The following is a 14,538-nucleotide window of genomic DNA, read 5'->3' as shown; positions in this document are numbered from 1 at the left end:
AATGCTCCCCGGTTCAGAATCGAGCATGGGCACTTTTTATGTCCATACATTTAGGCTCGCAGATTATTGGGTCTCTGATGCGGCTAATACTTACGGCGACATGTGACGCACCGCCCCAAAAAATTATTATCGCGGCATCGAGTTACGTTTATTGAGATCAATGCACTGCAAACCTCAATAAATTGTCATTTCAAACTGCGCTCCGAAATTTCACAGCTTAAACAACGTCTTCACTAGGAAAAAAGTTCAGTGAAGACGTTTAGGCGTTAGTCAAAACGAAGTGTATATATAAACGAATCCAAATAGGTTCGCCCCGCACATACATTACATACAACAACGTACAACACATAAATAACACCAGCATGCGGAAACTTCCCGGTCAATGAAAAAAACCGCACTTTTTTACGGGATTCATCGCCGACCCAGCAGGGCATTGAAATGCTTTCGCAAAAGACTCGAAGTTGGCCATCGCCTTGTTGCAGTCACCGCCGTCCAAGTTTTCTGCGGCCGTATAGGCACACGACATGTAGCAGGCGGTAAGGAAGAAGGTTTGCTCTTCAGTGAAATTAGTCACAAGGACGACATCTTCTCCGCTCCGCGCTGCCTGGAACGCGGCGAACGCGATTTCCATTGCCGGAACTTCTGGAAATATGCTGCTGCCGTTGCCCGTACATAGGTTCACGCGGTCGTCATACGCCTTTTGCGTGCTCTTTGAAAGCCAAGATGAACCGACCCGAAGCTTCGGATCCACCTTGACACCACCCTCATTCACAGCCCCCACAATTGTCTGGGAATACCAGTAGCCGAGCCCTCCATAGAGCATACCTTTTGTGCCTTTGGTGTAATAGGCCGGGCCAGATAAACTTCCGATGGCAACCCGCGCAGCATTAACTATGTTCACGTAGTGAAGGTACGGTTGCGAAGTGCTTGCTGGAATGCGCTGAATCTCGTAGCCCTCTGGCGAGCCGAAGAGATTGCGCCCTGCACGCCGTGACTGTATCCAGAAATCTATAAGTGAGCTGGCGTTGTCTGGAAATGCCGCATAAATGCGACTCAGGTTAGAAGGACTGGTGAAGTTGTCCCTTGGCCACATCGTTGTTCGAAGCTTTCTAAACTTCTCAGCCGCAGTAGCCTTAGTCGCTTCGTCCATCCAGTGGGCTGTGGATGTCAGCCCAATGGCCGCCTGCACAAATGGGCCGAAAACGTAAAAGATTGTTTTATCTTTACAAACGTATGATAAAGATGCTATGAATGTATCGTCTGCAATGAGAGTTATCGATCCATCCTTTGCGATGAGAAAAAAGCGCAGCATGACTTTGAATGACACAAACCTAGGTCTAACTATAGGTCAAATATAGACATTACAATATTTCTCATAGATATATCTCTGTAATCAGGGATATTGTTTTTATCACACTTCTAAAGCCCGGTAAAACTTTGGCAAATAGAATGCGGGAAGGAAACTTGCCCGATATTAGACGCCGGTCAAGGATGCGTGTCAATGAAGGGACAATCAAGTCGGTGACGCACTTGATGGTGGTCATGCGAAAACCACTAGTATAACAGTAACTGTTGGTGCAGTTAGATAATATTGATTCGACCTCCTTCGCTCTCACACAGGAAAGAACAATACGAGGCAAGCGTTGTATTCAAAGCACTGTAGCGCATGTGAATGGATCTGAAGCATTGTTACGCATGTGTAAGCGATGGATCAAGGACCTTAGGTATTTTGTACAGAAATATGATGTAAATATACCCTACATAACTATTACATATATATTTAAGCAAAAAAGTACGCGGAGGTTTCTTGTTCATTTTTTTTTCACTTGGCAGCTCTAATTGAATTTCGGATAGCGTTGTGGCGAAACCAAGCCGGGAACGTTACTGCGGGAACGCAAGCTGCGAGAACTGAGTGCTAAAAGCTTTCAAAGCAAAGTTTTCTAGCTTTACCAGCCAATGGTTCTTTCGTGGCGTGCGGGACGGTGAACTCCCAACGCGGCGGAGGCGGCAGTAGAGGGGAGGATAGGGATTGGGGTGCGAAGGGGTTTACTCACGGAGCACAGTGTAGCTGCCGCAGCGAAATTACCCAGTATTCCCTGCGCTGAAGTGCCTGCTCGCTAGCGGCGTCGCCGGCGGTACGGCTCTGTCGTCTGCTTTAGCGACGGTTGTTTTGGGCTTGTTCTGGTGCAGCTTCGCGTCCACTGCGCGCTTCCTTCGCACGCCTTGATTAACTCGTTAGAGAGCACCTCCAGGGTAACCCGCACCGGACGGAATTAAGTGGTCGCGCGGCAAATATACGTTAAAGATTAGTCTGCAGGGCCGGAAAGCAAAATATACAAACCACATACACACATCAGGCCGCTAGGGAAACGCTACTTTTCGTGCACTGCTTGCTACGAATGGGAATCTGTTTTCTAAATTGGTGAATACCAATTCGGTTGTGTTTAAATTAAGAGGTACCACAAAAGGCTAATGTAGCAACTGCCTCTGATAAATACCGATTGAAACAAACTAGTTTAAATCGGTAAAAATGGGGATCACTAAGCTCACATGCCGAATTGTTTCGGTGTCTGAACTTGTGTCGCCCGGTGGTGTAGCCCCAAGCTAGCACATCAGGATGGCTAGGTTCCGCTGTCTCACCCTTCGAAAGCAATCCTCTCGGTTTTCTTTCTCTCGACTCACGGCCGGGCTACAGCGGCGGCGTCCGTCGCTCTAGCCCGGCCGTGGCCGGCGCTGCTGCTGCGTTCTTCACGCTGCCCCCGTGAATTCTAGGCAACGTCAGGAAGTATCTCTGGTTCCAACTCTTTGTAGAGCCACGTGTGTCAATTTAGGTGACGTTGTCTGGGCAGTTGTGGGTGTCGTGCAAAGCTTTGCTTTTCAACCACGTTCACAGCGTGGATTGGGCCAAATTTTTTTTAGTTAATGTTTGGTATGTAGTTCACTTAGGATATGTCTGTAGAGAAGCGCTATTTTGCACGCACTAACAGGTGGAAACAGGGTTCCTTTGGATGACGCTTCTGCTGAAATAACAAGATAAACACTGAAGCCACACATAACGGATTCAGAAAATTTCACCGATACAGAAAAGTATTTTCTTGTCAAACGCAACTACTAACACTGACGAACCATTTGCTCGCAAGTGCTGTTTGGGAATTGAAACAGATTGCATATTCCTAGATTTCGACAAAGCCTTTGATAGTGTTCCGCATGATTTATTAATTTTAAAGCTCAGCAAAACAAACATTGATCCCACAATTTTCAAATGGAATAAAGACTTCCTTTCCAACCGTTCCAAATTTGTTATTGCTAATGACCACTGATTTGCTTTATCTCGAGTGAAATCAGGCGTGCCACAGGGATCGGTACTAGGACCACTTCTTTTCCTTGTTTATATCAATGACTTTCCAGACTGTGCTCAATTCTTATCAATTAAGCTATTCGCGGATGACTGTGTAATTTACCACAAAATTGCCAACCCTGCTGATATTGAAATTTTGCAAATGGACCTTAACAGTGTAACTGGTGTAAGACGTGGCACATCAAGCTTAACATTGCGAAGTGCAAAAGTATGAGGATATGCCGCAAGCCGAATAAAACATACGCATGCGTACTTTCTTCATGATACCCCTCTTGTACATGCTAACTCATATAAATGTCTTGCTGTACATATACCTAAAAACCTGTCATAGAACACTCACATTGATCACGTAATATAAAGAACGCTAGTCTCATGATAAGTTATTTGCGCCGGAATTTTTCTTCTCTACCTTCATCCTTAAAAAAACTCTGTACAAAACACTCGTCCGTTCCAAATTAAAATACGCATGCGCCATATGGGATCTTCACCAAACCAGGCACACCCTCGCTCTCAAATGTGTCCCAAAAACGTGCCGTTCGTTACATATAATTATATTCGCGCCTTCCGAGTGTCTCAACCATGAAAAATACTCTTAATCTGACCAGCCTTCACAGCTTCAAAAATTCTCTCGTCTTTGTTCCACAAAATTTACCATCACAACCGTAAGTTAAAAGATCAACTCATCGCTCCCGCCCCCCGTTACATGTCATCTCCAATTGATCATTCCCGCAAAGTTGGTGTACCACATTGTCCTACTGATATGTATAATGAATCATTTATCTCCGAAGCCAGCATAGAATGGAACCCCCTCCCTCCCACCATCGCTGCCATCGTTTATGCCACTCCCTTTAAAGGAGTCATTCGTAACGCTTTTTGTGGAATCGCTCTTTTTTATTTCTGTTCTTGATTTCGGTTTGTATGCTGTCTTTTTAAAACAACTGCTCCTTATGAATGTATCTCCCCACTTATTTCTGTTATGCCCAATGGGCTTCGAAAGTATTTTTAATAAAACTCAGCACTACCCAAACTACTTCTGGTAAATGTAAAGGATGGTGACCCTCGCAACCTGTATAAGAGCAGCTTAACATAACTTTCAGTTTTGCCGTCTGGGATATAAAATATCTGCAAAACAGATTTACTGCCAATGGACGTGTGGCTCTAGAAGACAAAATAACCTCAATTTTTATTTTCATCAGTGCTTCTTTTAAAATCCGGGAGAGGCGTATCTCTTCTATCATATCTGTAACGTCTCTCTTCGATTTAGTTCTGGGAGTTTCCCATACACAACTGATGTTTAAGACCGGAGTTGTAGATTCATCGCACGTAGCTATACTTGATCGGATCTCAAGTTCGATACAATATTTGATTTAACTTTTCACAGGAGTCGGCTTTAAAATGTTTGGTACAATCTTTGCTGCATTGCTCCTTCTTACTGCGGTGTTCCTTTCTGCGAAAAGAAAACAGAATATTTCGAAACAAGGTATGCACGCAAAGATTTTTCCGTGCCTTTTCCTTCCGCAGATGAAATTTCATGGCAACTATTCATGTTATCAAGATACTACATCCCTGCGAAATTTAAATTTCAGTTAAATATGTGGTTCACCTTTCATATATACTTGCATCTCTTGACCATCTCAAAACTCGAAACTGTCCGGCGATTTGGCGCTTTTTATTTTTAGTCTAGTGAGCATGCTCATTTTAAGCCACAACACTCACTCGCCACTGTAATTGATAACTAAATACTGCAACGATTACTTTAACCGGCATTGTTGAGCGCGCGATTGGATGTGAAAACTCACTTCTTACAACCACAGCGTTAGTTTTGTCCCATCGACACGAATACTTTAGGCTGCATTATTCCTCGTCCGGGCTCCCGTTTACCCACCTCTACAATGGTCTTGAAGAAGTCCTCGATGCCAAGACGTTCAGCGGCGGAGAAGTGGGCTTGTGTGGCAATAGCGGCGTCAAGGTAGTGGTAGCTGGCCTCCACTTCTCTAGCGCAGTACAGGGGGCGTTCCTGCTCTGCGCTGCGTTTGTCTCCGAACAGAGTTACGAGAACTTGGTCGGGATTTGCCAGGCCTCCGTACTGCTGTACAAACAGCCAGGACAAGTAGCTCTTCAGCTCGGTGTCACTGTATTTTTCCAGGATGCGATGTATCGCAACCAGCAGTCTGTCGTTCGTAAATATGACCACATCTTCATCCTTTATGTTTTGCACTAGACGAAGCTTGGTGTTCATGATGTTCAGCAACACTTCGGTTCTGTAGTTTACTGCGAAGGCAAATTTCTTTACAGTAAACGACAAAGGAGATTGGGTTTCATGAGCGACACCCAGCAGCGTCTCGAAGACAAAATTTTGCATATCGAAGCTTTTCTTGATGACCTTGTCACTGGGATAGTCGGAATTACCATCAAAGATAGTGAACAACTGGTGCCAGTATTTGCGGTAGATTTGAAAGCTGCGCATTTGCTTGTAGACCAAGTGCCACTGAGGGAGCAACTTGTTATTTCCGAACAGAATTCGGCGTCTGGGTGCGCCCTTTGTGACCCGTAGGATCCGCAAGCGAAACAGCAGTGGCACCTTCCAGTTGAATGCGAGATCGAGCATTATGCCCAAGGAGTTCTCTGCCGCAGAAGTCTCTCCAGGCCAATAAAGTCCGCGTTGATTCATGAAATCCTTCATGGTATCAATGGCTGGTCTGCCAGATGTCATGCAGCGATCGAACATGGCGACTGCCTTTGACACCACGGATAGAGAGGGCGCACTATGGTACAGCCGTTCGTTAAGGCCACTGAGCCACGCATGCACCATGTCCGAATGCACAGACCTGGACAGTTTGAAAGTTGGGTTGTGCTCCCAGCGGCCGCAGACGTACTGGGTGAAGTTAGTACAAGGGTTTGTTGAGTAGTCAATCGCTTTTTGTAGCAGGTACAAGTGTTTCTTACAGTCGTCGCTTTTGCAAAGCCCGCCGGCTTTGATTTTTTGAGAAACGCTTTGTTTGTAGATCCAGTAAAAGAACGGGATGGTAGACACCAATGCCAGAAGACCAACCAACGCCACGATACTGAGGCCGGGGCATCTCTGCAGAAGTGACCTTGGGCTGTGCTCCCTCTGCGCGATATAGCACGTAGATATCGATAAATCTCTCACATCGAAGCCAATTCTTTGTGCATAATACCCCGCAGCTCCCACGACCTCAATGGTTCCTATAACAACATAGTATACACATCGTTTTTGTTGATACAAAAGATCCGTAGAAAGCTGCCTCAAAGTAACGCTAGAAAAATAGAGCTAATACCACGCCAGAAAAACCGAATCGATATGCCCTGTCGGGTCACGAATAGTCACAGTCCCCGATGTTAACATAGCAGGGGTTTTTTAAATACATTCTTTGCGTGGGTTTCGTTTTCGCTCCTTTTAAGTGGCATTGAGTGAGGAGGAAAACAAAGAGAGTGAGAGAACCTTTTTTAGAAAAAGAGGACTACTGGTCACGATGGACGAAATGGATTGGAAGGGAGTTTAAGGGCAAATTAAAAAAAACCCTAAATAACTGGGCCAGTTTTTCGCATCTCTAGTTATTGGGCCAGTGCCTGGTGACCGCAATAAAGTCAGGAGTTCGTACAGGTTCAGCATTTCGGTCTGGGGAGGACCCACTCCAACAACCCGTGCTACACTGCTTTTATTTGAGTAAATTAGAATTTCAGATACCAGTAGTGCATGAATTTGTTGCGGGTCAAGTTGTGTTTGTGGGGATTTAAATGTAAGGTGGCTGGCAGAGGCTGCACACCACAAACAAGGTGTGTGAGGTCCGATGAAGTCGTAAGGACATCCGAGGGGGGGGGGGGGTCATACCATTTCGAAATGCCTCAGGTGCGTAGACTGCATCTGCACTACATTTGTAATAAATGCTGCACTTGAGCGGCCAAGGGGTGAGGATAAAATAAAAAAAAACAGTATATTATGAAGGTTTGGACACCACAGTAACAATGACGCCAATTACGACTAAAACGTAGCGCAAGAGGATAGAGGTGCGGAGGAAATAAAAAAAACAAAACAGTATATTGTGAAGATTTGGACACCACAGTAACAATGCTGCAAATTGTGACTCAAACGCAGAACAAATCGATAAAGAAGAAACGCTAGATAAACGCTAGATAAAGAAGAAAAAAGTAAACACTTACTGCCGCGTGTTTATTCTATTCCGTCATTGGGATATATTCGAGAGCTCCGCGGTCGACCAATAAAGATAATAGATGCTAGCGCTAATGCAAGGTATTTTGGTATACCCCCATGAGTATCCAACTGCTGATGGTAAACATCAAGAATTTTCAATTTTTATGAATATTAACGATATTTTCTTGGAAATAATCTTTTTTGAAAGCAATGGAGTTCAGCTAAATAAAATTTTTTACTAGTATAAAATAAAGAAACGTGAGCGGTGTTTATAGTTTTTTGTATGATGGGTTGATTTGTGTTTATCCCAAAATATCTCTCGTACAAATTTGTTTCGTTTTTTTCCTACAAGCCAATACGTTTACTCGATGAAAGAATTTCATAGTTTATGTCACGGATATTTTACAATTGAAAGTCATATTGTCTGTTGACCCAAGTGATTTCTCTCTCTTCTATCAATCATTTTTCTGTATCTCCCTGTCTATCTACATGATGCAGAAATTTAGTACCAGTACGGGGGCGCAGACGGTTGTCAAACCGCGTATCGAAGGCCTTTTGTCAACGCCCTGGCATTTGTATGAATTGCAGTTGCACAATAGAATTGATTGATTCATTGATAGATTGATCAAGTAGTATATGAAATCCTCGCCACTACATCTCAGTGTGAGATTTGTTCCTTGTCCTGGGTTTTTCGCGTACCCTTGATGTAAGCTGCAGTGGCCCTATTGGCTTGAGTTTCTATCCACTGAGCCGTTCTTTTAAGCGCACGAAACAGGCTACCGGTGTTGTTTTATAACCTTTGCTCTGCAGCACTGAGGAACAGTGATGGCAAACCTTTTCCAGTCCACTTGTTTCATCTCTGCATTCGGCGATAACCCAGGGTAAGAAACGAATGTGATTAGGGTAAATAAACAACTTGCAGCAAGAAAATGACGCCAGGTTTGTATGCAATCAAGCCATGTTTCCATTTTAAAAGGTTTGTGGTAACGAAACGTTAGGTTCGTTGAAATCCTGTTCGATGAGAAAACATCTTGGCAGTTGTTTTTTGCTCAAAAAGTTCAGTAGTGAAAACAGTAATGAATGTGGTCTTAGTCTCTCGAATATTCAAAAAAGTAATCGTTGTCATCTTAGTTCCCTGGTCTCAAAGCGCCAAAAGCAAACATTGTTTTTCCGAGAATGCGACACCGGGTGCTGTTGGTTACTACGAATAAATCTTGACACGATATCAACATCTATAAGCTTCTCGGAATTTATTCTTCCGGGTGTATGTTCGTAAGAAACCATTTGCCTGAGGGTGTGCAGAAACAGTTTTTCTTAGTTCTGAAACAGTAGTTTAGTCATAACACGCAACCGATGCTCTTATACCTGACATGATTGTGCTACCTTTTTGCGTGACTTTAAGCGTGTATTTAAAATAATGATTCAGTGCTCACTCAAGCCTCGAGAAGATACGAAAAATGAAATCACAGAAATTATTTTCTAAAGCCAGCGCTGCCTACAACGACAGCTCTGTATAAACTTCTATAGAGCATAGATGACCATTTACTCGGGGAACATTTTGTGCCTAGTTGCAATAGCGTTCGCTTTATTAAGTATTAGAACAAATAAGACTTTTTTGCCATTTCCATGTTTATCACCTCCAGGGTAGGTTCACGTATGATTACGAAGCAATAGTGTCCATTTGAACGCCACGAAGTGCTGGTTCGAGTGAAGGTCTTGACGTCGTAGTGGATGAGAAGTGGTGAAAAGGCCGTTACCTTCTTACGACAGATAATGTCATCTCGAAGTAACCTCACTGAGCGTGTAGTTTTGCAGACATTAGTCCTAACAATGCTTACCCAAATATAAAGCGACCGATGTGCCAACCAACATCACACTCATGTCACGTCGACCTGAATGTACTGGTAGTCGTTGTTGTCTAGATCCCAGGCCATGAGAGATTTAACTGAGCCCCGTTCATCACCTAAAGCCACCAAGAAGACGCGACATTGAGGATGCGTGGCCGTTTCTCTTTTATCATCCAGACCATTTTCAGCACCTTATTTAAAACTTCCTTACCGCACTTTCATCCTTATAGCACCATCGTATATTTCAAGTAACATCTGTTGGTTTTTGAGGCAGCGTTTGGACTTATCGAACACATAACGCTTTTGCAAATAAAAGCTACTGCTAACGACCTGTTAACGCGTCCGTTATGCAAGTTGATTAGGTCATATCAGGAAGCTAAGCTACACCACGAACAACACCGGTTTACAGTGTCGATGCAGGCTAGTCGGGCCTTTGTGGCGAGAGTAGACTTAAGCTCTAACCACAACCTCAGGAAACATGACCATTAGACCGTCGCATTACAACCGCTGAGAACATACAAAAGAGGGACGATGACACAAATTTCAGCTGAAATGTTACCGTTTGTTCGAACTAAGCTCTTATTCCTTCGTCTTTGTTTTCTGCATTATCCTTCAATGTGCAGCTCTCAAAGAGTTAACAGAAACGCTTGGAACCATAGTAGTTTTGCCCCGCTTCTAAACTTTGCTGACGACAGCTAGGTCAGCCGCATGAAAGCAAATTTAAACGTCTTGACAGCAACAAATATATTCCAAGGTTGTATGAACCGTAGTTACTTAAAGAAACTTTTGCCCTGACGTACTGTGAACAAATTGTATGCAAAAATGATATTGGTATGGTGCAAAGCGTAGAAAAAATATAAACTCACGGCGGCGGGTTGACTACATGCCGTGGCGACATTCTCGAGTAGAAAGTCGTTCATGCTCTTGAGAGACTGTCGCGCCAAACTCATAGTCTTCTTTGGAGGTTTCCCGCTATACGTTGCAGTGGCGGCGGTTGGCTTGGGCTGTGACTCAGCCAGGGACACTTTCGAAGTAGACAGTGGGTGGGGTGCCTCATTGCTCGCCATGCAAGGTCCAGTATCCGAATTGGCAATCGGTGGTTCTTGGGATGTCGGCGATGATCTCGGTGTCGATGAGGTTGCTTCCAGAGGCCTCCGCTGCCCTGACGATGTCATGGGTATTGTAATGCGTGTGGCTCGCAATACCGGAAGATAAGTTTGTGGTGGCAATGCGGGAGGCGCATCGTCTACCACCGGCTTCAGGGAGGGCGACTGAAGCTCCGTAGAAGGCGGGAAACGCGGTTCGGCCGGCGCCGATGAGTCCTGTAGCGTGGGGGGCGGGTGGGGGCTACCAGGCTTCTGTGACGCCTGCTGGCCGCGGCGGCGTTTCATGGGACGCGTGGCTCTTCGGGAGCGCTGGTTGGCAGTGCTAACCACGTTCAAGGGCTTGCCGTCGATGTCGGGCTTTGCAGAAGGATCAGCCATCGGTCACTGGTTTCGCAGTAGCGCTGCACATCCCGCTTCTTCTGCTTCGCTGGACAGGCGACACGCAAATGATGATGATAGCGGTAATTACTTTTCAAAGATGACTCCTGTTACGTCTTCGTCAATCTACTCGCATTCAACACCGGTATTGGAGAAGTAGTATCTTCTCGTTAATTTACGTCGCCTAATTTCTAGCTTCGCCCCTACTCCATCCACTAATCTTATTAGAAACGGCACTGTTTCGTGTGCTACTTGAATGCGGAAATTCCTATCTGTCCGACTGACCGTGTATTCAAAGACCTTGCCAAAGATTTGGAAAATATCTTGAACAAGCAGTTGATGAGGTCGACCTTCAAAAACAGGGAAAACGGCTGGATAGCGACATGCACGTGAACATCGAAAATAAAAGCCTTGATGTATTTTGTGTGAAATTTCGTAGACTTCAACGGCTCCTTGTGTGGCGTAATACTAAAACGCTGCATTTTATTTTAGGCAATGCGGCATTGAAAGTTTTGTCGTTCTTCAAACCTTGATATCGTGGCGTTGAGAGTCCATCGTAGTATACACACCAGCGCCCAGCGATGGAAGTATTAATTTCTCACGATGTGATAGTGATAATCAGTCTAACTTTACGTCGTTGTCTTTGTTCTGGTAAATGTTTTAGAAGCGTGCCAAATCACCGTGATTTGCCTATATACAATATATTAGCTTAGATTTGCGTGCTTATTTGTGTAATTTGCTAGCACAGGTTCAATGTGAAGACACCGGCACGTGTCCGTCAAGTGACTCTAAATTAAAGTCCACAACGTGTTTACTGGGTCCACACTTTGTCTGGTGTGACCAAGGATCGATTGTGGTGCCAAGGGTGGCTGTCAGAGTCGTATGCATGAGGTCGTGCGTTCAAATTTCAGACCAACAAATTTTTATTGACTCTAATCTTTCTTGAGCCTCTAAGAATTCGTGTTTATTTCAATTTGGGTTAATTTATTATCCCTACTGCTTGTTCTAAGTGGATGTATTCGCTTACCACTTCCACTTTCTCACCACCTATCTAAAACCACTGTGCTCTCCTGAGGCTATTGATGCTTACATTGGTTTTCATCACGCTAATTTTCAGGCCCTGAGAAAATTGTCTCTGAAGACGACAGTGTGTAATTTACCGGCACTCACCTTCGGGACAGCAATTTGGAAGCTAACTTAATGGGTTCAACTTAAATTGAGGACAAGCCAGCGAGCAATGGAGCGCTAAATGATAGGTGTAACTTTGAGGGACAAGAAGAGATCGGAGTGGGTAAGGGAACAAACGCGTGTTAAGGACATATTAAAAGAAATTAAGGATACATGGGGGTGAGGGCATGTAATGCCAAGGCAAGATAACCATAGGTCATTAAGAGTAACAGAGTGGATCCCTAGAGAAGGCAATCGTGGAAGGGGGCGGCAGAAAGTTAGTTCGGCAGACGACGTTAATAAGTTTGCGGGGATAAATTTGGCGCAGTTGACACAGAACAGTGATAATTGGAGATCGATGGGAGAGGCTTTTGCTCTGCAGTGGGCGTAGGCAGGTTGTTGTCGATGATGAATATTTTCACAGTGACGTTAATTGTAGAGGCAGACGGGCAATGCCCCGTAGCACCAGGAACCCACCGTGGACGACGACGAAGGTATGGCTGTTGAGTGGCTTGAGCGCGCTCTGTCATGATGTCCTGCAAGTACAATTGACTATGGATTATTCAAATTCACTCATTGATAATTTTCGGTAAATTAGAAGCGATGAGCTGGTCGTGGAAATTTTACGTACAACCCAAAGGAAGAAACTGCTGGAAAATTCGAAGCTAAAACGCATTGTGTCGGGTAATTGGAAGGTATTGTTACAGGGAAGTAAGATAAAGGCTGGTGTATTTAGCAAGATGAAGGGAGCTCCACCAAGACGGATGCTCGAGATTCTCAGCCGGCCACTGAGCCTCATATTCCTCTTTGGGATCGCAGGATATGGTTGCCATTCCCTTCATCGCCTTGATTCGCCATCGGCCATGCAGCCGGTGCCTCGTAGCAAAGCCAAGCTGCGCAGACGAATCTCCTAGCGACATCACCCCAAGCTGCCACAAAACAGCGGCTTATTAGTTGCTCACGACCACTGAAGCCTGTACGGTTCAAGTACAGCGCCAGGGATGATCTTCGAAGCGTGGTATTCCTTCTAGAAATACCACGGGCGTCGCGTTTACGAGCGGTACCGGCAGCCATCGGCAGCGGTCACTGGTGCTCTCGTCAGGAAGCCTGCGTGGGAACGGGTGCCGTTCGCTACAGCTCCCACGGCTCGTGGCTAGCAGCGGCAGACCGGTGCCACAGACGACTTTTCAAGACCCGGGCATCCCTGCAGAAGGCCCAAGCGTGGCAGGGCCTCCTGCTTTCCTGGTGTCTCGCGGGGGCGATATCCAGTCCATTCGTCAGCTGCTGTTTCTGGAAGAAAAACGCCCGCAGGTAGGCACGCACGCCCGTTTTAAGCAACTGTCCGGGCCAGCGCACACAGTTCTGAGGACGGATAATCGAGCAATATGCTCTCGGAGTGCGCAATACTGCACATACGGTGGTTGCTGTGTTTCTCGCACTTGACCGTAGACAAAAGCACGAGCCCAAGCATAGAGGTGCAGCGCTGCTTCCTACATCGTGCAGGCATAATCGTCCAGAACGTTACTTTCGCACATGCTGTCAGCGGACAGAATGTTAACGCAGCAATTTTACGGCGGAGCAGTATATGTCTATCCCTCTCCCCCAGTTTCCATTCTGGTGAAGCTGCTTTACTCGGCGCCGCTCCGACGCCCCTCTTCGGCACTGCCGACCCCCTTTACAACTTTTATCCCTTTCCACCATCGATGCACCTTTAATTAACATGTTTGCAATCAGTTGATAACGGTGGTAGCACACTTATCAGACCATTACGGATAATCCACGGAAGCGCGAATTGGCGTAAAAACAATGGAAAGCGGCTTTCGCCTAACGCGTAGCCGCCGTCGTTCCCGCCTCACGTTCTACCTCGCCAAGCAGCTGTGAATAGTCTCCGAATGAAGAGCCACATTGCCGCTTAAAATGAAGACTTGAGCACATAATTGTTCTTCAGCTTGAAAGGATTGCCAAGCGACTATTCCCCCCCTGCATGTAACACCTCAGCAGGCGCCATTAACCGGTTGCTGCTGTATGCCTGCACGTGTTGGGGGTGGAAGGGAAGGGGAGTGCGCGCACAGCTACGTGCCATGGCGGTACTACTGACACGTCTGTTGTGCTGGTGGGAGGCTTAAACGCAGAAGTCTCACGGCTCAATGCGACCTGTCAGCTGTTCACCCTGGTCGAGGGGTTTGGGTTTGGGTTGGTGTGTTACACAGACAGTAGGACGCCTGCGACGCGGGAGGGAAACGGACAGCCACATGTTTGTCCGCTAGAGTGAAGCTCGAGTACTTCCAGGGCTTAACTCGCTATGGGAGGAACGCATGCCGTTTGCTGGGAGGAAGAAGAGCGTAAACTGAACGAGCCACCGCTCGAACAGAAGCGCGGATAGGTGCGAAAACAACAAAGAGCCGCTGCCGCCGCCGTTCCAAGTTCTAGCTCGCAGAATACCTGCGAATCCCTCCCGGATTAACATAACTTTCCCGCTTTGAACGTCGACATGAGCAAATATTTCTT

At 45.8% G+C, this 14,538-nt stretch overlaps 1 protein-coding gene across 1 annotated transcript; it reads right to left on the bottom strand.

Moving 5' to 3' along the window:
* Positions 1–379: 379 nt before the first annotated feature.
* Positions 380–10,863, bottom strand: LOC144159851 (neprilysin-2-like). The gene is made up of 3 exons (XM_077691515.1): positions 10,585–10,863; positions 5,244–5,645; positions 380–1,183 (listed from the first exon to the last, which is right to left on the bottom strand). Exons 1-3 carry the CDS (start codon positions 10,861–10,863, stop codon positions 380–382), a joined length of 1,485 nt encoding a protein of 494 aa, XP_077547641.1.
* Positions 10,864–14,538: the final 3,675 nt, after the last annotated feature.

This window comes from Haemaphysalis longicornis, unplaced genomic scaffold, assembly GCF_048455015.1.
Source record: "Haemaphysalis longicornis isolate Haplotype H1 unplaced genomic scaffold, Haemaphysalis longicornis Haplotype H1 scaffold_10, whole genome shotgun sequence".
Lineage (NCBI taxonomy): Eukaryota > Metazoa > Arthropoda > Arachnida > Ixodida > Ixodidae > Haemaphysalis > Haemaphysalis longicornis.
The sequence above is the reverse complement of the archived record's forward strand: the minus strand, read 5'-3'. Positions and strand labels throughout refer to the sequence as shown.

Coding starts and splice junctions, on each gene's coding strand:
- LOC144159851 (XM_077691515.1), bottom strand. CDS start 10,863: ATGGCTGATCCTTCTGCAAAGCCCGACATCGACGGCAAGCCCTTGAAC. Junction 5,646..10,584: donor CACCACAAACTTATCTTCCG/GTATTGCGAGCC, acceptor TTTACTGTAAAG/AAATTTGCCTTCGCAGTAAA. Junction 1,184..5,243: donor TCTTCAAGACCATTGTAGAG/GTGGGTAAACGG, acceptor CCATTTGTGCAG/GCGGCCATTGGGCTGACATC.